The sequence below is a fragment of the Gadus macrocephalus genome, chromosome 12, assembly GCF_031168955.1.
Source record: "Gadus macrocephalus chromosome 12, ASM3116895v1".
In the NCBI taxonomy this organism is placed as follows: domain Eukaryota; kingdom Metazoa; phylum Chordata; class Actinopteri; order Gadiformes; family Gadidae; genus Gadus; species Gadus macrocephalus.
In genome coordinates, this window is record NC_082393.1 from 10,334,294 (window position 1) to 10,359,575 (window position 25,282).

Genomic DNA, 25,282 nt, shown 5'->3' on the forward strand with positions numbered 1-25,282 from the left:
CAAGAAACCGGAACATATACCAGGTAGATATACATTTCTACATTCTCCGAAGAAATTAAATAGTATCTCTGTATTTGACATCCGCTAACTAATGTCAGTTCATAGATACTTGACCGGAAATATACTTATGTATTTAACCTGTGTGTTACGTAAGGTTACAATTCATAACGCATGCTGCTTGGCATTAGTGTGGTAATATATGTGCAGGTAAGATGGCATGTTATAGGAAAGTGAAAAGCCCAATGTGAGGGATTTACGAAATACGTAGTCTTAAAAGTAAATGCAGCCGTGTGTGGTTGGTTTAACTGGTTTACTCTACTTTGTGTCGTCCTAAGTCACTTATTCTGTTCGCACGTCCACTTGAGCCTTCGAATAATATGTCTGCATCTCTTCCCCGATAATGCCAAGTATCTGATTGACTGGAAGCCTGGTCAATGTGATGGGGCTAGACATTGCTCCGGGTCCCAATGTTCCCTGGCGGAAGGTTCTGTGGGAACGCCAGCCGTTCCCTGATAACTATGTGGATGAACGCTTCCTGGAGGAGCTCCGAAGGAATGAGGGAATCCGGCAGTATCGCTACTGGGCTGTGGTGAAGGAAGCCGTTCTGGTCGGCCAGCAGTTGTCCTGTGTGGCCATTTTCATCACTTTCTGGCTCTACATGGAACAGGTATGGAATGGACCTTCCCACTTTTGGTGCGATATAGATTTGGTTCTGGGACCTGAGGGGTATTCCATCAAGCAAGCTAAAGGCAAAGCCGGGCTTATTTTTTTGCTTAGCCTCGCTACTTTCAGCTAGAGATGCGTTCCATTAAGTTGACTTAAAGGTCCCATGGCATGCTACTTTATGGATGCTTTAATATAAATATTAGTGGGCCCCTAACACAGTATAGCTCCCAAAATTCAGCTGTGGTGCAGAATTACAGCCACTACGATCCAGTCGGACATTGAGCTTTCCCCAAACGCGCTGTTTTGGTGTCTAGCTTTAAAGGCCCACTATGCAACTTCGGGCATTTCTTCGCTGTTTTCTTGGTTTTGGCACGCACATTTCTCTTTACACAGCGCCCTCTACAGCTTCGTAGTAGATATTTTACAACACTGTCGTAACAACTCGTTGACGACCCTTCCCCATGCACTTCTACGCGAGCCATGTGCATTTGTTTTCAAAGAAGCCGGCGAATGCGTGGAGCCATGTCCGAAGTAGATGTTCATAAAGTGTAGGCAAGGTTATACATTTTTTAAATGGTGTATTTGTATTGCAATAAACATAAATCCATCCTTTTTTATAGTTGACGGGGAGAATTTATATCCTAGATTATAATTGTTTTATTTTAGGTTGAACAGAACAATCAGTGTAAGAGTGCTGGCCAACATAATAATCTAAATAAACAAGAACCTGGATTCGGGGATTCAGTCTGTATCTGGGGGACGAGACAGACGAACAGCAAAACACCCATGGAAACAAAGGTGTTTATATGGTTGCAACCAAGCAAGCTAGAAACATACAGGGCTCACAACAAAACGGTCGAGAAAACAATTTTTACAGGGCTCACAACAAAATGGTTGAGCAAACACATTTGTACAGAGACTATCAACATCAAGAATACCACGAAGACAAAGTTCACCCAAGGGTACTTTCAATTTCAAAAGTAACACGGCCAAGTCGGCGTCTGATTTGCAGTCTTCTTTTTCTTTCAGTTCACGCTATTCCTGAAAAGCTTGCCCAACGTTTACTCGTGTCTGGCCTCTCTGTCGGTCAGTCTCCCTTTTCTCTTCTTCTGTTCCTCCGACATTGGGTTTCTCTGTCTCTTTTTAGTCGGCTGATCTATGATGAATGTAACAATCCCTTAGTTCATCGTCATCATCATCGCCTACTACCCCTTCTGGGGCTTAGGCCGCAAATAAGAGTTCTCCATGCATCCCGGTCCTGGGCCAACATCTCAAGCTGTCCCCAAGTGTAGCCCATTTTCTTGGCGTCTGCCTCCAAGTCTCTACGCCAGGTGTTTCGCGGCCGACCTCTCTTTCTTTTCCCTTGGGGATTCCACTTGAGGGACTGTCTTGTGGTGTTTGTGGCTGATTTACGGAGAGTATGGCCTATCCATCTCCAACGTCGTTGGAGGATCTCTTCGTCCGCTGGCTTTTGGCTGGTACGTTCCCACAGTTCTTTGTTGCTGATGGTGTTAGGCCAGTGGATCTGGAGGATTCGTCGCAGGCAGGTATTGATGAATGACTGGATTTTGTTTGTTGTATTCACCGTAGTCCTCCATGTCTCAGCACCGTAGAGTAGGACTGACTTCACATTGCTGTTAAAGATCTTGATCTTTGTTGTGATGGCCAGGTCTTTTGCGCTCCAGATGTTTTTTAGTTGGAGGTACGCAACTCTGGCCTTGCCAATCCTGACTCTCACATCTGCATCTGTTCCACCCTGCTTGTTGACAATGCTGCCAAGGTAGGTGAACTCCTCAATCTCCTCCAGAGCTTCACCTTCCAGCATGATGGGTGCAGTGTTGGCAGAGTTGACTCTCATGACTTTGCTCTTCCCTCTGTGGATGTTGTGACCGAGGCGAGCAGAGTTGGTTGCGATGGTGCTGGTCTTTTCCTGCATCTGCTGCTGGGTATGAGAGAGAAGGGCCAAGTCAGCTGCAAAGTCCAGGTCTTCGAGCTGCGCCCACATTGTCCACTGTATGCCGTTTTTCCTTCCTGCTGTGGATTGCTTCGTTACCCAATCCATTGCCAGCAGGAACAAGAATGGCGATAGTAGGCACCCCTGTCTCACTCCAGTTTGTACACTGAAAGCACCGGTAGGTTGTCCCTCGTGGATCACTCTGCAGGTCATTCCCTCATAGGTGTTTCTGATGATGTTAGTTAATTTCTCTGGCACTCCGTAGTGCCTGAGAAGCTTCCAGAGGGTCTCCCTGTCCACACTATCGAAGGCCTTCTCGTAGTCGATGAAGTTGATGAATAGCGGTGAATTCCACTCGAGTGACTGTTCCAGGATGATGCGCAGTGTAGCAATCTGGTCTGTACACGATCTGTCTTTGCGGAAGCCAGCCTGCTGGTCTCTAAGCTGGGGGTCAATCACATCTTTCATCCTGTCCAGTAAGATCCTGTAGAAGACCTTTCCTGGGATGGAGAGTAGCATGATCCCCCTATAATTTCCACAGTTGCTCAGGTCCCCTTTCTTTGGCATCTTCACAAGATAGCCCTCCTTCCATACGCATGGGATGTTTTCCTCTTCCCACATCTTCTTAAAGAGAGGGTGGAGCATCTCTCCCATGGTCTCTGCGTCCGTCTTCAGTGCCTCGGCCGGGATGCTATCTGGTCCTGCAGCCTTGCCGTTTCTAATTTTTTTTAATGGCTTTCCTGATCTCCTCCCTTCTTGGTACACTGAGGTCTATTGGCAGATCCCTGTCTGCTTGTTGGATGTGTGGTGGGTCTTGTGGGGCTGGTCTGTTGAAGTTCCTCAAAATGTTCCAACCATCTTTTCTTGTCCTTCCTCCCCCATTATTGGCTTTCCCTCTTTGTCCTTTACTGGTCTTTGAGGTTTACTGGTCTTTCCTGCCAGCTTTTTGGTGGTGTCATACAGGTCCTTCAGATTCCCATGTCTAGCTGCTTCTTCTGCTTCTAATGCAAGGGCCTCTATGTAGTTCCTCTTGTCGGTCTTCAAGCTTTTTTTCACGTTCTTATTTGCTTCCCTGTACTCTGTTTGTGCCTTTACTTTCTCTGCTCTTGTACGACTGCTGTTAAGAGCTGCCTTCTTTTCTTTCCTCTCCTTCACCTTCTTTATTGACTCTGCTGATATCCAAGCCTTGTGGTTATCTTTCTGTGGTCCCAGTGCTACATTGCAGGTTGTAATTACCGTTTCCTTTACCATCTTCCACATCCCATCTATGTTTCTTTCCTCACCTTCTTTATCTAGCTCTTGCAGGGCATGAAACTTGTTCTTTAGCTCGATCTTGAATTTTTCTGCTGCTGCTGGATCTCTTAAAAGTGCTGTGTTGAATTTCTTTCTCTGGTTCTTCTCACCTGTCCAGTTTCTCCTCAACTTTAATTGGAAATCCCTTAGTTACTTGTGTTTATATCGAGCCGGTTCCGTGTTTGGGGGTCTGTGCCGTAAAGCAATTCGTTACTTCGCGAGACCCGAGACTCCCGCGAGAGTGGGCGGCGGAAAACATATTCCTTTTCTCCGCCAAGATGCACAAGGGGGAGTCGAAACAACGAACAATCGAACAAAAATGTATAATAGAACCATCGCAATGACTCTTAGCCTGTTATATTAAGGTAAATCAAGCCAAAAAAGTTGCATAGTTCCCCTTTCACTCGTGTCTGATCTCTTTTCTGGTCCATTCTTCTTTTGTTCCACCGACAGTCGCCTCTTGGGTCCCTTATCAGTCGATTGATCCATGATGAATGCAACAATTGCCTCGCAACTGGCTGTTTATATCTAGCCAGTGCCATGTTTGGGTGTGTGTCTGTGCCGTAAAGCATTTTCGAAACTACAATCTGACTACATTTTCGAGGCGCGATTGGATACTTCCGCTGCGTCACATCTGGATTGTGTCGGTCCGAACAGAGCAAGTTGCAAATGCGCTTTTTCCTTGGAGAGGTGACATGGGGCAATGACACACCCACCAAACAACCCAGAAATGGTTGAAGAACCATCAGAATAACTCTCAACCAGCATAATTAATGTAATTTTTTATAGTGGGCCTTTAATGCAAACGAGGAGGAGAGAGGTGGGTCAAGGAGGAGGGTCGGATTGTGGCCTTGAGCAGCTTGCGGCCACGGTACCATGCGCTCTGTTTACAGTGGATGTATCACTATAGAGTGGCGAAGTCACGCCTCTTCCGGTAGAGCCCAAGGGACCTATGAGATCGAAAAATATGAATGGGTGTCAATGGAGAGAAAATAATTATTTTCTGGTCCCAGTCTTTATATGCCCTGGATTACACATGTTTGTGGATTTAAATGATAATTTTTCATGCAAAGAAAACTAAAATTTTTCGTGAAGAAGTTTGATAATTTTAGGTTTTATGTGAGGCCGCTTTGTGAACTACAGCTCTTCGCTGCTCTCGACGCATATGATATACATCACCACACCCGCACTTGGAACTCGGCACAGAGATGGCGATCTCTCTGCTACACTTCGCCACTTTTTTTCAAGGCGAGGATAAAAGCATAGAAAGAGGTGAAAACCATTATAAATCGGGGCATGTGGAGAGTTTTAATTATGTGCCATCTCTATGTGCCATCTCTGTGTGGGTGTGGTGACGTATATCATATGCGTCGAGAGCAGCGAAGAGCTGTAGTTCACAAAGCGGCCTCACATAAAACCTAAAATTATCAAACTTCTTCATGAAAATTTTTAGTTTTCTTTGCATGAAAAATTATCATTTAAATCCACAAACAACATATGTGTAATCCAGGGCATATAAAGACTGGGACCAGAAAATAATTATTTTCTCTCCATTGACACCCATTCATATTTTTCGATCTCATAGGTCCCATGAGCTCTACCGGAAGGGGCGTGACTTCGCCACTCTATGAGATCGAAAAATATGAATGGGTTTCAATGGAGAGAAAGTAATTATTTTCTGGTCCCAGTCTTTATATGCCCTGGATAACACAAACACATCCACACCTGGATGATGTTTGTGCATTTAAATGACAATTTTTCATGCAATGAAAACTAAAAAAATTCACGAAGAAGTTTCATTATGTGAGGTTTTGTGTGAGGCCGCTCTGTGAACTACAGCTCTTCGCTGCTCTTGACGCGAATGATATACGTCACCACCCGCACTTGGAACTCATGTTGATCTCTCTGCTCCACAGGATAAAACCATCAAAAGAGGTGAAAACCATTATAAGTCGGGGCATGTGGAGAGTTTCAGTTATGCCGATGGGGAGATTGTCGGTCTTGTCCACGCCAGTCGCAGGGAGCTTGACGTCACATACGAGACATGTAGTCTTTCTCATTGTTTTTTGTCTACAGCCTTTAACTGAACAATTGCACAATAAACGGTCAAACTCTTGACGTGAAAAATTATATTTTAAATCCACAAACAACATATATGTAATCCAGAGTTCCCGTTGTCCGTTAATTACTGGTCTTTGGCCGGAAAAAAATGAGGAGGACCGAAAATTCTAAATGTCTCTGGTCAGAATGACCGATTGGAAATAAGGCCCCGTCCACACGGAGCCGAAACGGGCGAAAACTATCCGGTTTCGTTTTATGAGTAATGTGTAAGTAAGGCGGTGGTTCTCCACAGAAAAAAGTGGAGCGCATCAACCCTGCGAGGCGATTCAACCTTTTAAATTGAGCAGAAATACTTTTGAATGTGTTCATTTGATTTGTGTTTAAATACGCTACAGTGGTCATTTGTTGAGCCAATTCATGTAAAACAATGAGGGTTTTGATTGTAGCGTAGCCTGTGTGATAAAATAAATAAGTTGTTACATTTCGTGCACTCGCTCAAATTGATCGCTATAGACTACCGTAGGTTTATGAACTAAACGGCGGCAAGCTAGCGAAAGCCGGCGGCAAGCTTTGCGGAGTACCGGTCTTTAACAACCATGGTGAATCTAAATATGTTCACACACTTATTCTTCTTCTTTATATAGTCTGCCTATCCATTTTTTTAAGTGCAATAAACACGGACAATATCCGACAGATTTTTTTTTCCAATTTGACCGGTAAAATGAAACCTTCCCGGTCACATGACCGGCACCAATTTCTTCTAGCGGAAACACTGATGTAATCCAGGGCATATAAAGACTTGAACCAGAAAATAATTACTTCTCTCCATTGAAACCCATTCATATTTTTTGATCCCATTGGTCCCATGGGCTCTACCGGAAGGGGCGTGACTTTGCCACTTTATGGCGAGGCGCACACCTTTGGCAGTATTCTAGAACACTCCGGGTGCTCCGGCGGGAGTCCTGGAGTGCTGTATCTAATTAATATATTATACATAGATATGTGGTCGCCTCCAGACGATATTATGAATCTCAGACGTCTGCGTCGGGTTCTCTGATTTCTCGGGTTCTAACACGTCAACATCAATCTGAAGCAGACTTAACCACGACATGGAGGAGAAAGGGAGAAGCCCCGCTTCTCGCTGCAGAGGGACCAACCAGGAGGCCTGCAGCAGGCAGTGCCGAGGCGGTGGTCCGGGGCTCAAGTGGAAGACATTGCGGGCAACAATCCCTTTCTTTCTTTTGCGGGCAACAAAGCCAAAGTTCCTTTCCCCCAATTCCTTCTCAACCATGGATGAGATAACCCCCACTACGAGTCTCGTTGTGGAAATACCAGAGACGAGAGTCCGACGTGTTATGCGCCATAACACCAACAGCAGAACAGTTATCCAAATAACAAAAGTGTAGGCCTACAACACTTGCTTTACAGTCCTGGAGCTCTATATTTAAATAACATCATATACCTGTCTGATAGCTTTCAGGCGCCCCGTCGGATTTCCGGCGTAACGATGTGTCTGCGAGAAAAAGAAATAAAATAATCAAGTTTGTGTGGGGGACGATAGGCAGGCTGGGTGAACTCATATTAATGTTTTTAAGGGAATCTCCGCTAAGTTACCATGGCAATTTATCCGACCAAACTAACCTGGTTGGTACCAGGCTAACTGACGGGCTTATTTGATCGGTGTTTGAGAGAATTCCATCTGTTGGAAACAAGTGTACCATCAGAAGGTTCCACCGAGCCTAGTCCTCACGATTTTGTCAAAAATGTACATATATGAAGTACAAACAGCGTATATTTTTACTAAGGGTCTTAGATTGAATGATGCAAATAAAATAATTAAATGAATTACTATCAGCTATATTGGATATTTTCTCAACACATTTTTTATTAAATTCTGGGTAAATGGTCTAGCATTTGCCCTGTGGTACGGGCGACCCGAGTTCGCTTCCCGAGTAAGTAATAGAATTCTTGATGTTGGCTTAATTTTGTAATTCCCTTTATGTCGGAGTAAGAAGGCCTAACGATGGGCTTTTATATAATAAATATGTTTTACAATTTTTCACGAAACCAAATATAACTTAATGTTACTTACTTAATGTTAATAACGTTAGTGAAGCCTTTGCCACAATGACAAAGACACTGCTGCATGGGAAATTGTCAGCCACATAAATTCCATTCAGGTGAGTTTCTCGGCAGGCAGCCGAGAATACCTCTGAGATAAATACTATGGTTATTCAATTTAGAATATTCAAAGAAATTAAAAATATATGGCATGAAAAGTTATTTTATTTCTCCAGTAATCCTTCCTAAATTACTAATAGCGTGGGCAGTGTTTCCCGCAGGATTTTTTTCAGCAGCGGCGGTGTGGTCCCCGATCCCTCTAGGGGGGTCCGGGGGCATGCTACCCCGACGGATTTTTTTTTGTACCCTTTACATTGGAATGCATGAATCTGGTGCACTTTGAGAGGAGAATATGCACTTAAATCCTATTCAAACAGTCCTGTGTATTACTGTAGATGGGATTATTGGTGTTGTAACTTTGCCTTTTGTGTCTTCATTTACAGATTTTTATATTTTTGTATAGTAATATTCAAACAAAAAATGCCACAACGCAAATATAATTTGCACAATTTATTTACAGATTTTTGCCTGATGCTTAAACACTAAACATGGTTGCTATGCCCAAAGCATAACTGTTTTTTACATAAGACACTTTGTTCAAAAATGAAATCTCCTGCAACAATGGGCAAAACACATCTTTTTAAATTATAAACCTAACTAAAATTTGAAAAGAACACAGACTCACACATATGAAAAATAAAAAATAAAGCTAATTGAATACCAATCAGTGTGAGCCTTAGCACTACAAATAGACCTCAGGTGAGCTCAGCTCCTTTGTGAGACAGTGAGAGTCAGGGGAAGAGGACAAGAGAGCGATGATGAGCTTGTTATTGCTTAAAACACTTCTTCTTAGTCTTGGGAGTCAAAAAGTGAACTATTCATGATCTTTTAAGAAGTCCTTAGGTTTTTTCCCTGCATTTATGCTAATGACCACATGCTACAGGCGATTAGCATAAATCCCTAACTAGAATACGCGATGAAAACTGATTTTATATGGCAATAAAGAACAACATCGGATCTAACAGTATGGATTCATTTTTCAAAGTTCCCGAAAATACCTAGGCTATAAATTCCTGACTGGATATAAGCTCCTGTAAAGGCTATGAGTGATCCCAAAAAGAGCGACAACACGCACACACACACATAGGCCTACACACACACACACACAATACTAGAGGAAAAACGGCACGGAGGTTGCGGTTTATAGATACAATAAAATGATTGGGCTCTGAGGGTTTTTAACACTGGTGGTCATGTAGCGACACATTTTAGCAACTTACTTTCTCTCTCTGTCTGTCTGTCTCTCTTTCCTTCTTTCTTCGATCTTCCGCTTCACTCGCTACTGCTAGAATCAATGTAACTTTGCAACCGTGTAGGGTAGCCTACTGCCAACAACTGCCACACTCGCTGTGTATTTTTCTTCTTTGATGTTGGTTATGTGACAATGTGCCGCGTGCTGCGCAATTGACGTTACGCGCTGTACATTTTCTAAAAGGAGCTACGTAAAAAATATATATCTATAAATTAGGAGAAGGATTTTTATTGCAGCGGCGGAGAAGATTCAGCAGCGGCGGCGCGCCGCTGTTGTGTGAACGTGGGGGAAACACTGGTGGGGATTGAACCACGGACGACCGGGTGCAAGTCCGACAAGTTACCTCGAGACTATCACCCTGATTTCAAAACTATTGTCAATATTCAATTCAAATATGTTACGCTTAATACTACTGCATTTAAAAGATCTGCGATTTTATTGCCGTTTTTATTAATGGTTGCGGTGTTCCCTTTTTGAGTTATTATATGCTTGTATTCCTCCTAGACCTCCACCAGCAGCTTCTGTTCGCTGCTGGTAAAGATGCTGCTTGGTCCTGTACGGACATTTGATCCATGATTCGACATTCACGGTTCTGGGCGGGTTGCATTTCTCGTGACTGTGCGTAATCCAAGATAACGTTAGCCTGATTTGAACTAACCTGACCAAGGCGAGGCTGAACTGGGTTGATGGAATGGCTTTAGCCTCAAGTGGAAGTTGGCGTTAGCTTAATCAACTAACTTTGATGGAATACCCCTGTTTACTACTCTTATTTTCTTCTGCCACTTGTGATTGACCTGACCGGTTTTGTTCTAGGGTCTGCTCTCCCCAGAAGTTCTTCTGTGGACCAGTCTGATAGTTGGCGTACTGGGCTATGGATTACACAACGCACTGAGGCCGCAGCTGGGCACAGACCGCGAGCCCCGCACGCACCTGGCAGACCTGCAGAGTGCCGCCATTTTCCTTTCTTTCACCTTTGGCTTTTCGCCAGTTCTGAAGACGCTGACGGAGTCTGTGAGCACTGACACGGTGTACGCCATGTCTGCATTGATGCTTCTGGCCCACCTGGTGTCGTTCCCGTACGCCCACCCCTCACCCACTGGCAGCCTATCCCTTAATGCGGCGCTGTTTGCCTCTGTGTGTTTGGCGTCGCGGCTCCCAGGGGCCCTGCACACCTTCGCCATGCTCAGCTGTGCCCTGTTGATGTTTGCCCTGTGGCCCTGCCTGTTGCAGAGCATCAGGGACCATGCCATCGGGCCGTCCGCATGGCTGTGCGTCGCGGTGTGTCTTGGAGGGGTGGGGGGCCTGGGGTCCAGGTGGCTGGGGGGGGCTGTACTCCTGGCCCTTGCCCTTGTGAGTGTCATCCTGCTCTGTCCTTTACTGCTGGTCAAGCTGCAGAGACACAAAGACAACATCCAGGGACCGTGGGATGAGGCTGAGATCCATGAGGACCTCTGTAAAGTCCCATACTGAGGTGTATAGGGTGAGCGCCCAACATGATGATAAGGCAGTCATATGCAGAGGGACGTGCAGCCTATGTTGCTCTCCTGTCAACACCAAAGATAATGGGTAAAACTTGAGTGAATGCTGCTACAGTTTTAAATTGTTTGTGTGCGATTGATGTGCTTTTCTGCCTAAAATTACAAAAGCTACTTCTTTATACTATGTGATAAATCTCATGGTTGTTTTATTTATACTTTTTTCTATTTTATATATTTATAAGTATTTCCAAATAAAAATGTATTGCGCATAGATGAACATGACATTTGTGACTGCTGTCTGTGATCCAGTTGCACAGTGTAGTAGCGGAAAAAGCCACTAGATGTCCTTACTTAACTTCTGGTGGTGTATTAGTAGTCCAGTGTGACTTGTTATAGAACAGGGCCAAAAGCGAGGACAGGTTAAGACTTTTCGTTTTCCTGTGGTATGAATAATTTTGTTATTCTAAATTAATTACACATTGATTCTCCAAGCAATGTGAGCTGGAACAATATATATCAATACCTCTGTGTGACTACATTCCTAGGTGATAGACACGATGTATATGTTTTCTACAGTTTCTGGTGCACAAAGTTTCTCTGGAATTCAAAGAGTGAAGACTACAGGGACTGCCATACATGTTTACCATGTCTTTCCCAACCGATTCTGACTTGGATGTGATGCATATTAATAAAACGTATGTACTTAAGTATTTTGCTGAATGGTTGCTCTTAAAATAAAGTCTACGTTTTCCCCTGGTAAATGTATCCAATTGTATATATTCACCTTTGTCATAGCAGTTTGAGCAATTTTACAAATTTTTGTTGGCGGAGCTCAGGCAAATTAGAGATTTCCGGAGACAGAAAGCCTTTCTGGACAAAGATTTTTATGTACAACACAGGTCCAAACGCAGACATGAAGTTTTCTGGGGGAGGAATAATTTGGCACACTACTATACTGCTGGATTACGCATTGTGCACCTCATTGACATCTCTCATGCCTGAATGATTATTGGTGTATATGGGAAATGTAGTTATCGATAGAAAAGCATAATCTGAAATAACAGCAAACTGGATGCTGCATCCTGAAATAGTTGAATGTGTTGTATGTAATATTTTTTTTCACTAAATTGAAACTTGCCGTCAAGTTTAGGCCAATGAACAAATATACTTGATATTATAATGCTACATATAAAAGCATGCTTTAACATCTAAATATGTGGGTATTTTCCAACCCTATTATTTATGCAAATGTTCTAAAAGTCAGGGAGGAAGGAGAAAAAAATCTGTGGGGGGGGGTATGGTTTTTTGACATTTTGGTTTTCATTGTTTACTTAAATGGGAACCAGATGGAAATGCTATAGCCTACCATTCAAACATTTATTCTGGTCAAAATGAGCTATTGTGTATTGTATTTAATTGTATTAGCTGCAACAATTGAATCGAACTGTGCGCACTATGCAGGATTAGACGTACAAGGGGTATAATGGTTAGTTGTTGAGATGGTTACGCCCAGGCAGTGTGTGATAGATGAGGGATAAGAGGCAGAGATAGATTGGGTAGGGGAAAAATGTGAGGGAAATGGACGAGAGAATGTAAAAAGCGGGAAAGGCCCTAAAGAAACTGTTGGAGAGCGCAGAGGAAATACAGAGAGTGGGGGACCCTGGCCAAAAGTCGGGGTGCAACCGGACAATGGAGGAAAGTGAGCAGAGAGAAAAAAGAAAGGCAGGGGAAAAGAGATGTATGAGGGAAAATGGGGAACGTGCAATAAATCAAATGCATGGTACAAAGCACTGAAGGGGGTTGAGGGAGTGGGCTTAGCCTGTTGTCTCTGGCTCCTGGCTAGTGAAGTTGGAACGAACATTGGCCTGTCTGCTGTGGCTGATGGGAAAGGGAATATGAGAAACACATTTTCCAGCAGACCCCCACCCAGCTCAAATAACACACTCGTTCCCCCCTATGCCTCTGTAGCCCAAGGTTTGGTTACGGGTGTGAGTTTAGGATTTGTGTGTGTGTGTAAGTGCATGCATGTCCTGTACGTGATTGTATTTGTGTGTGTGTGTGTGCGTGTGTGTCAATGGGTGGGGGGTGGGCTAGAATGTGGCCCGGGTGAGTCTAAACCAGTGGATTTGTGCTTGGATGCTAACCCAACATGTGGTCCCTGGGCTGAGCCACCGCCGGGTTGAACTGTGGACTCCTAGAAGCCATCAACGACGGGAGGTGTACAATGCAATGCAGGATCAGTGGAGTCAGGGGGGAAGGGGCGTGCGGAGATGAGAAATGGCCATTTGAAAAACAGCGTTAGATGAGGAGTAAGATAGGTGCCATTTACGCACATGTGGTCGCTGTTCGATATGAAACAGATATAAAAGGTGTGTAGCGATAAACACACACACACACTATCTCGTACATGAAGTCGCCCACTTGTTTAACCTGAATGTAGCATAGTACAAAAATCGAACTGATGTGTGTGTGTGTCAAACAGAGCATATCTATAGAGTATCTAAGAGCAGATCAAAAATTGTGAGCAATCTATCACTTGGGAGCGAAGGTAGAATTTCCTTGTTTGTCCATAAGGTGCCCGAGTGTCATTGCTAATATGTATTTGGAAGTAATGAGAATGATCGTCGACCTGGCAACGATCTGTCCAGCACCAGTTGGCTCAAATTAGCAGTCCTGCAGGCTCTCGGCTCCAACCCCCTTTCCCATCCAGCTGACCGGAACAAACAATCACACGCTAGCCTTGATTACAACTACAGGGGGAAAATGACTATCAGAGAGTTAGAAGTTATGGCAGTACTAGGGGCTTCTCCATGAAACCCGGTTCCAGGCGTGGTTGCAAGCAGCATGTGTACCCATTGTTAAATCGGAGCTGTTGTGCTATGCGCCAGACCTCAGTACAATCCAAGTTTTAGGGAGCGTCTGTGCTTGCAGAGCCAGAGAGCAGTTTGGGCACAACGAAGGTGAGGAGGGGGAAGGAGTGGAGGGATGTTGAGGGGGTAAGGGATGGGGGGCCAACTAAACTGCTGATTAGAAACAGACGAGCAGAGGCACACACATAGTAACCCTAACACACACTCACACTCACAGGCAAACACACACAAGAAACACTCACTCACAGGCACACATTCATAGTGACATCATAAGCTAAGAATGTGTTGCTGAGGAGCCAACGACAGAGCTGCATGGAAGGGGTGGGGGACTCTCCCTCCCTCCTGTCTCACTCTCTGCGAGGGTGAAAAGGAAAGGGGTTCCAGCCTTATTTTCCGAGGTTAATGTAGCCTCAGTGTTCATAGGGGAGACTGTTAAGGTGAGGGCAGGTGCAGTTTCCCATAGCTAAGGTCAAGCTTGGTTGTAATTCGGTGGCTAGGCCGGGTGGGGTTGGGGTTGAGGGAGAGTGCTATTGCTGACCCCACCTTAGCTCACAGCAAGATAATCTTTCCAGCTGGCCTCCTGAGAGTTACGGGCCAGCTACAGGGACCTGTAGTCCTTATACACATTCAAGCAATTCATTTAAATAGGGAGAGAGGCGCAGAAAGGATAAAGTCAAATGCACACACAAAGAAATGCTCACAGCTACACACAAAGTTAGACATAATTCCCCCCCCCCAAAAAAATACATAATACATTTTTTTATGTTTGTAAAACATACAAAAATAAATTATTTAAAGATTATCTTAAATTCTCCCATTCCATAGTCTCAGCAAGGCTATCTTGAAAGCGGGTGAGAATCTGGGGCTGGCCAAGGCCCATCTGTTAAACATTTATCTTTAATCACTCTGTTGTTCTGACGCGGGTCCCTTCTCACGGTTGCACCACCTCAACTACAAGGACCTTTCTGATCCTGGGGGGGGGGGGGAGGGAGAGAGAGAGAGAGAGAGAGAGAGAAATTGTGGGACGCTCGGGTCGGGGCAATAAGCGAGAACACAGGGACAGGGGGAAGGACAACGCCTACTATATGACTTAATAAAGATGACAGCACTATAAAGACGGATGTTCGTAACTTAGTAGCGCACACATTGAACCGAACTTTAGTGTTGCACAAACCATGTTTTTCATTCGGAGGCTCTGCACACAGTCTGGTCTTATGTTTGAGGAGGTTTCCTGAGGTTTTGATGGCTGTCACACAGGGACAAAACCGCTCAGACACACTCACATATGCAAACGCGCACACTCCAGCGCACACACGCATATGCGTACACACACAAACACACACCGAAACAAATATACACACATGAGAACACATATAAATACACAGAAAAGTGAATACAGGAAGGGGGTGGGGTGGGGCGCCATTGGACATACTTCATCGGACACATTTCTGGCCAATGGTTCTAATATTCTCTCTTTCTCCCTCTCTCCCCATCTCCCCTCAACCATTCTCTCTCTCTCTCCTTCTTTTGTGGTGAGTATAGCAATTCTTTCCAAACAAGAGCAGCCTCATCTCTGATCCAAGCACTCTGGCTTTGATTAGCTGCTTAATGAGCCTGCTGTTGGTATGCTGCGGTCTACGTGCACGCACGCACACACACACACACACACACACACACACACACACACACACACACATGAGCATGAATACACACACACAAGCAGGCATACAAACAAACAGACAAGCACATGTAGATACACACAATACACATGCGTACACACAAGCACACACACAAACACAGGATCACATGTACATATGCAGTCACACAGACACACACAGACAAACACACACATACATAAACACAGACTGCTCTCAGAACATAGCATAACAGAGAACTATAAACAAAAGCCACATGCGTCGGTACAATCATACAGTCTTTGCTTCGGCTCCAGATTCTAAACACTCTTTCATTGTCTCCCTTTGTTTCAGCCACAACCCTGCAATTAACAAACAGTGAAACACACACGCAAACATACACATACAAACACACACACACACACACACACACACACACACACACACACACACACTCTCACCCAGGCAACCTTCGCCATGCAAGCTTCAGCCCAGAGTTTTACACTAACTTTTTTATGTTTCTACACTTTTATACTTTGCTGCTAAGTTATAGTGGAAAGGGTGAGTACCGGTAGTTGGTTTTAAAACATCACTATCCTATACTGCCCGACACATTTCACTCTCACTGATTCACTGATGCATACAATATAGCTTCTCAATGTAGCATTGTAATATATTCAGCTATATTTATATCTGGCATAAGATAAAAGGATGCAGACAGATTTGGATGAGGTGGTGCTGTAGTTAACACCTACACCACCTTCACTGTTACTTTTAGCATGCCTACTGCCCTGCATATCAGAAATACTCAGAGAAAGCCCACTCAGAGAAAGAAGCCGTGGGTCCATAGTCTGTCATCGCCACAGGGAGTTATGAATGAAGGAGAACAGAGTGAGGCGAACCAGACAGTACTGAGGTGGACTGAGGGGTGGTGGGGTGTAGGTGAAGAAGTAAAAAAAAATATGAGCTATGGAGGCTGGTTGCACATGTGAAAGTCATTACTCAGATTCAGCTCTAATACAACATTTCTCCGAGAGGGAGGCCCATCCCCCTCTTGTCCTTCTCTCTCCTTCTCTCCTCTCATTGCCAGCTCACCGAGTCTCCTCTTTCACTCGAAGAAGGGGAAGATGGGAGAAAATGGATAACCAAAAATACAGAGAGATGTGACCTCCCCTGAAATAGGACCAATAGGCATTTTGAGGGCAAAGTTCCAGTCCCAAGACAAAATCCCATTTGTTCAGGGAACAGGCGGGTGTGAAGCCACAGTGACAGACCTAGATGTTGGTAGAAGACGCAAGTCTCTCCCATTGCTCCCCTGAACCCTACGACTCTCTCCCCTCTTCCCTCTTTTTCTTTTTTATGCAAACTTTTTTGTCAGAGGGGCCCACTTCCTGTTGCAGAGCCCGAAAAAAAAATGACAGAAGGCGATTGGCGCTTGTGCAGAAACATCTGGAATTGCTTTAGCTCGGAGAGAGAGAGGGGTGTCAGGGTAGAGAGGGAGCTGAGCGCGTTCTGATGGGGTAGAAATAGAAAGTACAGACAAGACACAGAGGAAGAGGAGGGAGCGGAGACTTGTAGAGAGAAAGAGAGAGAGTGAGAGAGAAAGACAGAGGGACAGACAGAGACAGAGGGAGGTGAGCATGAGAAGAACAACAGAGCTCAGGCTGACCGCCCTGGACAGCAGGGATGGGGAGTTTAGAAAGTTTGCAAGGGGGTAGCTGGGGGGGAGGGGAGATTCTGCATAGTACTCCAGCGTCAATTCCCCAAGAGTCCCATCAACCCATATATAGCCACCTCATTTCCAGCCTACCTCACTCTCTCTCCCTCTCTTTTCACTCGCCCCTATTTCCTTACGCCTACCCCGAGTGAGAGGACAGACAGATCCCCAGCAGCTGAAAGTGCAAATGTGCCACGTCAAGACTGGATACCGAGCCTGGACCGAGCGGCCTTCTGGACAACACCCCCCCGCCCTTCCAAAGCAGTGGAAGACGTTTCCAGAGGTGGCACGCCGGTAGGAGCGGAGAGGCTTAACTGTGTGTGTCTGGTGTGTGATGTGAGCGTGAGTTTGTGTGTTTGTGTAGCGTGTGACCCCCCACATTCTCCTGCCACACATCCGACGCCACGGGACAAGAGAGAAGAGATTTTGTTGGGGGGGTTGTTGCATGCTAAGTGCAGGAGAAAAGACGATGGAGGAATCACGGCGAGAGGGGACGAGAAATATTGGTCCTGCTCGGTCATCCCAGTGTTCAGACTACCTGTTCAGGCTCTTACTGGTGTACAGTAGTCTGCACATTGGTTAGACAGTGCAAGGAAGAGCCTCCTGGTCGCCCCTGCTCCTCTTGTCGAGACACACCGATGAATTGTGCATGAATGTGTGTCTGTTTGCATGCAGCTGCTGTTGGTCCGGGAGAAAACAATATACTATAATGTCGGTGGTATGTAAGAAGTAGTCCATAGTCCATAGTAAAAGCTTATGGATCAAATTTCCTTCTGATATAGTTAACAATTTTAAAAACAGTGACTAACTTATATGTCTACATACCAAGAGAGTCAGTTTAGAAGAATCTTGTTTGAACCAATACTTTCCGAATGAATAAATGTGTAAGATCCTGTTCACACATTTACAGTTTGACTTGCTCAGCTTGTGGCCTCAGCACACAGAGACTAAGATTCACTAATATAATGGCACTGTGTGTGTGTGTGTGTGTGTGTGTGTGTGTGTGTGTGTGTGTGTGTGTGTGTGTGTGTGTGTGTGTGTGTGTGTGTGTGTGTGTGTGTTGTGTGCATGTGTGAACATGTGAGTGCTTATATGTGCATTTGTTTGTGTCTGTCTACATATCTTCCTGTTGGTGTCCGGGTGGTCAAGGAACGTCATACATCACAGCTGTTACGTCTTCAAGACTAAAGAGATGATATCCTTTCTTCCTTCAGACTAATGGATCCTATAGCATGCCTGATATATATAGCATGCCTGATCACACACACACACACACACACACACACACACACACACACACACACACACACACACACACACACACACACACACACACACACACACACACACACACACACATAGAGAGCGCAGGGGACGGTAGTAGATTGAGCGTATATAAGTTTTGTGTGATGTCTGCTTTTCCTCAGGCAGGACGGTGGCCCCTTGTTTGGGGTAGGGAACAGGAATGCCAGTCTGCTCAGTGTTGGAGCAGAGATTAAAACTCTGACCGGATAACTACCACGGTGTGCTGTATATTGATGGACTTTAGGGTGCAAGGCCTTCTGGAAAGGTTAAGCAACTCCTCGGGATTTCCAAATTAATGACTGTAGAGAGGAGGAGGGGGATGTGGGGGGGATAGGAAAGCAGGGCCAACAGGAGGGAGGTTAGACAGCGGAGTTGATGGAGGTGAGACGGGAGAGGGGATGGGATGGGGGTGCGGGGAGGAGGGGGTGGTGTAGTGGCGGGAGGGGGGGTTTGAGGTGGAGGTGTAGTAGTAAGTGTGGGGGGGGGGGGGGATTGCTGGGGGTCTGGTTGGTGGATGGGTGGTTGGCGGAGGACTGTGCGGGTGGGGGCTGTAGAGTAGAAACAGCCATGTGGGATTTCTCTGGGCAGATCTTGGAAGCTGGTGTTTGGACAAAGCCTCAGATTTTCCAGCCAGGAATGTGAACAGTCCCAGGGAGACTGCCAACCGCAAAGAGAGAGAGGCAGAGAGAGAGACGCAGAGAGAGATGCAGAGAGAGAAAAAGAAAGTGAGACAGAGGCAGACAGACGAGAAAGAGGTGAGGGGGGAGAGTTTTAGAGAATAGTATAAATAAAATGTGGTCACAAATAAATCACGAAAGTGTGTGTGTGTGTGTGTGTGTGTGTGGGGGAGGGGGGATTCTTTGAGAGCACACATTTGAAAATGCATGCATCTAATCTGATCTCAATAGTAACATGAATAACTAAGAGAAGGATCCCAGTCATCCTGCCCTACGCCCAAGGTCCATTGCTCGGAGGTCAGTAGGGATTTGCTTGTGTTGAGTTTGTGCATCGTTTGTTCAGCAGATGCGCCGAGTCAATGGCGTAACTGTGTTTGTTGATGGCCAGATACTTGTGTAGCGCAATGGGGATGACAGTAAGCGGAGGCAGACACAAACTGAGTGTGTGTGTGTGTGTGTGTGTGTGTGTGTGTGTGTGTGTGTGTGTGTACAATATGCATGCCTGGAGCTGTGTCTAGGAATACTGCGTGCTCTGATGCAGTGTTTATCTGAGATTGAACGCCTGTCCCAGGAAGTGTATATTTTCCCTCACTATTTGCATGGCAGTTTGTTTACATCAGACTCTGTTCATATTATATACTGTATATATAAGTGTGTGTGTGTGTGTGTGTGTGTGTGTGTGTGTGTGTGTGTGTGTGTGTGTGTGTGTGTGTGTGTGTGTGTGTGTGTGTGTGTGTGTGTGTGTGTGTGTGTGTGAGCGTGTGTGTGTGTATCTGAATGTCTCTGTGTGTTAATTTGGCTTGGGGCAGCTCCAGCTGTGACAGACTGAACCGCTCCAAATGCCTTAACTCCCAGAGGAGGAAGGCAAGAGGGGTAACAGAGAGGGGTGGGGGGTGTCAAGAGGAATTAATGGGGTGGACTGGAGGGGCTCAGTATAATGCCGCTTTTCCACTGCATGGTACCAGCTCGACACGACTCGACTCGACTCGACTCAGCTCACCTTTTTTGCGTTTCCACCGCGAAAACATGGTATCTGGTACCTGAAGTGGCTGCTTTTTCTAGTACCGCCTCGCTCTAGGTTCCAAGCGGCTGAGCCGATGCTAAAAGGTGACGTCGGCAGACGGCCGGCCACTGATTGGCCAGAGTGTGACGAAGTCACGAGAGCGACATGGCAACCATGCTGGTAACATCCATAGCAGCGCCGCAGCCAACATATTCCACTTCTTCAACATGCCAGCTAATAATACGAACACGAATACCATCGCATCGATGTTCTCCATTGTTGTTATGTGGGTTCTGTCCATGTGTGGGTTACGTAGGTGTTGTTTGCGTCGCGTACAAAAATACGTCACGGCCCTTTCGCGCAGCCGACCCCGCCCACGTCCCGGAGGTACTATTTGCGGTGGAAAAGGACCCGCGCTGCTACCGTGTCGAGTCGTGTCGAGTCGTGTCGTGTCGAGTCGAGCTACATGTGCGGTGGAAAAGCGGCATAAGGTGCTGTGAGTGCAGGAGCCTGGAGATTTTTTGTGGGATGGATAAAGTACGCAAGCAAGTAAGCAAAGATGGAGATGGTGCAAAGATGAAGACACTCAGATGGAGTGTCAGGACGACCGGACAGACTGATCGGTTAACGTGGGGTAAAGGGGAAAAGGGCACCATTTGTATTGCTCAGTGTGTGGCCTTTGGGGACATTGCTGCTAAATGTTCCAATTTTCCCTGATCTGTATTTCCCCTAACAGTAAAACTAATGTCAATCTGCTTGATTTTTCAATGTATGTATGTGCGACTTCAATGCAGTGTGTGTGTGTGTGAATATAGTTCACACACGAACAAAGTCAGACCTTTGGCAGCTTCGTTCAGCGACACTCAGCGATGCTTTTGAAGACTATCAGTGTTGTGGTGTGTCTGCCTGTCTACACTTGCTGTGCAGACATTCTGCTCCTGTACAGCAGGCACAGACAGGCAGACAGATGGCAGCCCCGCAGGCAGACGGGTCTTTCAACCAATCATGGCAAGGCTCTCACCTACAGTGTTTATAGAAGTCTTCCGTCAGTTCACTCCATTCATTCAAAGGAGAAGAACACACCCCCAACACTTGGCCATCCGTCTAATGTCTTAACATTTGAATACTGCCCTATGAGATGTTGGTATTAATAAAGCTTTTATTTACTTGTGCTCTTTATATTGATGCATTGATTCTTTTATTTTGTCAAGTCAAGCCATTAAAAATGTTCTTCGACATTTCTTTTGTTTCTCTCATACTTGAAATGTTAAGTTATTACATAAAACAACATGAGAGGAAAGATAAATAAACACATTTTGAGCTCTAGTTTTGCTATTTTCAAAGCCATGTGTGCACCTCAAGAACTAAACGGGAAACGGGAAACTAATGGGGGAAGCAGCGAGGCAGGGCCTTAACTGGGAGTCGTCGTACCAGAAAATAACTTCTGCTCTGAGAATAAACCAGAACCCCTTCCCTTTTTTGATGTAGTTATCCAGGGAACTTTAAGATTTGAGGTGAGCAAGGGTCAGAGGTCAGAAATGATTACAAGTGGGAGTGGGATAATAACTGTTCTGCCTAGCTACTGCTTTTCTCTCTGGTGGACGGACATTAAAATGAACATTGCAGCGGAGAGATTATGATATGCATAATACTTATTATATTGCCATGCTGGATTGTTTGATAATACCAGTCAACAGAACTTCAAGAGAGAGAGATATAAAAGGAAAGTATACTAAGTTGGTTCAAAAGGCCTAAATGTAATGTTATGTACGCTTAGCAGGAGGGTATCGAGTCATGCCAAAAATGAATGTCTGCATAAAAGCGCTGCCTGCTACAGTGCCTCAACAGTCCACTTCATGGAGTCCAGTTTTCCTATGAATCTATGAGGTCAAGTAGTCATATTAACTTAATTTAAATAATTCCAGCTTGTCTGTTTCCATGGCACACATTTGTGTCTCATTGAAAATGTGATGCGGTATAAAAAATCGAACCTGTCAAGAAACCCACTGAGTCATGCTGATTAAGGCCTTGTGCTTGGTGTTGTATTAGGCAAGCCTAATATTGGAGTGCAAACACAGTCACACAAAGACGCGTGGTTGTCACACTTTCTAGTTTTTTTCTTAACTATGATTTCAAAGGCATTGTAAGGGGCAGACAGACTTAGAGAGAATATCAAAGGGGACATATTATGAAAACAACACTTTTCCTGGGATTTGGGGTGTTGTTTAGGGTCTCTGGTGCTCCCATACGCATACAAACTTTGAAAAAAGTCTGTACATGATTTTTTGAGTGAGATATGCATTTCTGAAAGTACCCCGCCTACAGTTACCAAACGAGCGAGTCAGTTTCGAGTAAGGGGGCACAGTTGAATATTACCTCCCATTTGGTATTTTTACTCTCTTGAGAGGGACTGGAAAACCAGACTGTTTACCAGCTTTGGACCCTAAGTTGTCATTGTGGTTTCGCTACCACAATGAGGAATAATAATCGTAACATTCACTCTTTATTCCAGAGAGATGTCACCAGTACCCATAATGTTGTTCCCTATTGGTCTAATTTTGTTGACAACTTGAATTGGGGAAATATCTGGATCTTCCTTACAAATACCTCCTTACGAATAAAGTAATAGAAGTCTGTTTCAAAATCATACATAGGTATTATCCTGCTAAGCAATATATCCTTACACTGTAAAAAATTAAAAGTTGAGAAAACTCAAAATTGCAAGGCAACTTACTGCAATCAATTTGAGTTTTGAGCCCAACAAAACATCATTTTTCTTCTTTAGACAAACTTGAAAGTTAGAGTTATCCACAAGTTTCCTGGGGCGGTTGCTGGGGAAACGTTTGTGGGCCACACTTCCGGTCGCCCACTACGCGTCGCGCCACAGCTGTGTTTTTACCTGATCAGCTGGCAGGCTCAGTGCCGCTGCTAGCTATTTTGGGGCCCTAAGCATAACTCCTTTATGCCCCCCCCCCCCCCCCCCCCCCAAATTCCCCCTACCAGCCCCCTCTGCTTTCCCCTCTGTTTTGTCTGTTCGTTTCATTTTGTGGACAAAGCGCCAACGGAAGAAAACCCTTACCCAATGCTTTATCTGGGTTATGAGAAGCCACCTGAGAAGAAACGCCGAAGAGTCGTCAGGATGAGTGTTGACAGTCAAGTCGCAACAACAACAGGTATGCTAAATTTGATATCGACGCATTTCTTTTTTTATGTAACATTACGGTAGCATACAGTATAGGCTACTCTATTTACGTTCGTTAAGTCAATGGTGTATCCTCACTTTCATCCTTAATTTAGAAATGATCATAGGTCAGTGTCCTGTTAAAACCTTGTCTAGATCTATTCTGTACACCAATGCATGTTTAGACCCTCATCCAAATATCTCCATCTATGTCTCCATATTACTATTACCTGCAGACCAAGCTGTGATGGTGTTCGAGCAGCCTCAAACCTTCAAGGATGCCCAAACACAGTGGATGGATCCAGCTGAGGAGGACCATACCTACTCTAAAGGATCCATCCTTATGTGTGACATGATCATCACACCTGCCCCTGAGATTTCACTGTCCATTGCAGAGGTTACACTGAAAGGTGATAAAGACTGTCTGTTGTACACAGGGATTCCTCTACTTGTGTTCAACACTCTTGTCTCCTGTCTACGAGGTTTTGTGCGCCAGTCATCAACAATGCCAGCTCAAGATGAAGTTTTGTTAACACTCATGAAGCTCAGACATAACTTTGCTGTAGCTGATTTAGCGAGGCGCTTTAAAAGATCAGCCAGTCAGGTCAGTAAAACACTTACGCATTGGGTTGATATCCTTGCTGAGCACACCAGGGACCTCATTCCATGGCTGCCCCGTGACACTATAAAAGCAACTATGCCAAAGGTTTTTCTGCCACATTTCTCTGATTTAACTTGCATCATTAACTGCACAGAGAGTGTTCTGCAAAAAGCCAAAAACTTAGACTCGCGCTCTGAGTCTTACAGCCATTACTATGCAAGTAACACTGTTAAGTACCTTGTTGCCATTGCTCCATCAGGGATGCTGATGTTTATTTCAGAGGCTTTTGGTGGGAAGTGTAGTGACAGGTATATTACACAGAACTCAGGGTTTCTTGATTTTTTACGTCCTGGTGATGTGGTGATGGGGGACCGTGGGTTCACAATTAGAGATCTTGTTGAGGAGAGGAGGGTAAGGCTAGTCATACCTGCGTTTACACGCAAACGCAGCCAGCTAACCAATGAGCAAGTGACTCAGATGAGACGGATAGCAAATGTACGCATTCATGTGGAACGGGCTATAAGGCGTCTCAAAGTGTTCAAGATCCTGTCACAAACCGTGCCAATAAGCTTAGTTCCTAAAATTGATATAAAATACTTCAGATTTGTGCAGCTCTCATAAATCTGAGAGGAGAGCTTATCTCCAGCAATTAATATCTTACATATTATTAAACAACATCTTGTTTATTTATGAATTACATTTATTTATTCCTATTTATTTTTTTATTTTTTTTATACATACACATTTATTCATAGAGAGAAACATACATACATAGATGCATATATATATATATTGTACAGAGATAGATGCAGAGAGATACACACACAGATTCATACATAGTATTAAGATGGATACAGAGAACAGTGTAGATACTTTATAAATTTAGAAAAAATAGACAGGATAATTCTAGAGATAATTACATTTATACAAAGATGAAAAAGGTCACTTCTGAATCACATTCATCACATTGTTGAAATGGGGTTAATGTCATATTCTTTTTTTCTTTTTACAATAGAACACAAAAAATGTATTTGTACATATATTATATGAAGTTGTATTTATACTACAAATATAAATAGTAACGCAATAACAATTTATTGATACATATATATATATATTAAGTTTTATTTATACTTCAAATGTATTTGAACCAATGTTTTGTTATTTTTGCATCTCACAGAGTGAGACTTATTGCCAACTGATATGTCGTTTAATTACAAAACTGTTCGAGGTACTTGGGGCAGAGATGTAGTTAATTTTCTCCAAAATCATCAGCCAACCTGGGAAGCATATGTAGAAAATAAAAATGTTCCAGTTGCTCTACTTGTTTGTCAGTGTAATCTTTGTCAAATGGAATTTCCAATTCTAAATGTTCCTTTTGTGTCCAGATAACCAATGTGCATCTCTGT

General features: G+C 44.5%; 2 protein-coding genes and 1 long non-coding RNA gene across 3 annotated transcripts; all 3 read left to right on the plus strand.

The window, feature by feature from the left end:
• The first annotated feature begins 42 nt into the window (after positions 1-42).
• On the plus strand, positions 43-11,650 carry pigc (phosphatidylinositol glycan anchor biosynthesis, class C). Its single transcript, XM_060068043.1, has 4 exons — positions 43-207; positions 409-667; positions 10,221-11,246; positions 11,287-11,650. Exons 2-3 carry the CDS (start codon positions 440-442, stop codon positions 10,875-10,877), a joined length of 885 nt encoding a protein of 294 aa, XP_059924026.1. The 5' UTR covers positions 43-207; positions 409-439; the 3' UTR covers positions 10,878-11,246; positions 11,287-11,650.
• Positions 11,651-15,453: 3,803 nt separating this feature from the next.
• On the plus strand, positions 15,454-18,471 carry LOC132469138 (uncharacterized). The gene is made up of 2 exons (XR_009528363.1): positions 15,454-17,400; positions 18,256-18,471. It is a non-coding gene; the product is annotated as an uncharacterized LOC132469138 (long non-coding RNA).
• A 4,653-nt stretch (positions 18,472-23,124) lies between these two features.
• Positions 23,125-24,937, plus strand: LOC132469618 (uncharacterized). Its single transcript, XM_060067605.1, has 2 exons — positions 23,125-23,264; positions 23,509-24,937. Exons 1-2 carry the CDS (start codon positions 23,174-23,176, stop codon positions 24,492-24,494), a joined length of 1,077 nt encoding a protein of 358 aa, XP_059923588.1. The 5' UTR covers positions 23,125-23,173; the 3' UTR covers positions 24,495-24,937.
• Positions 24,938-25,282: the final 345 nt, after the last annotated feature.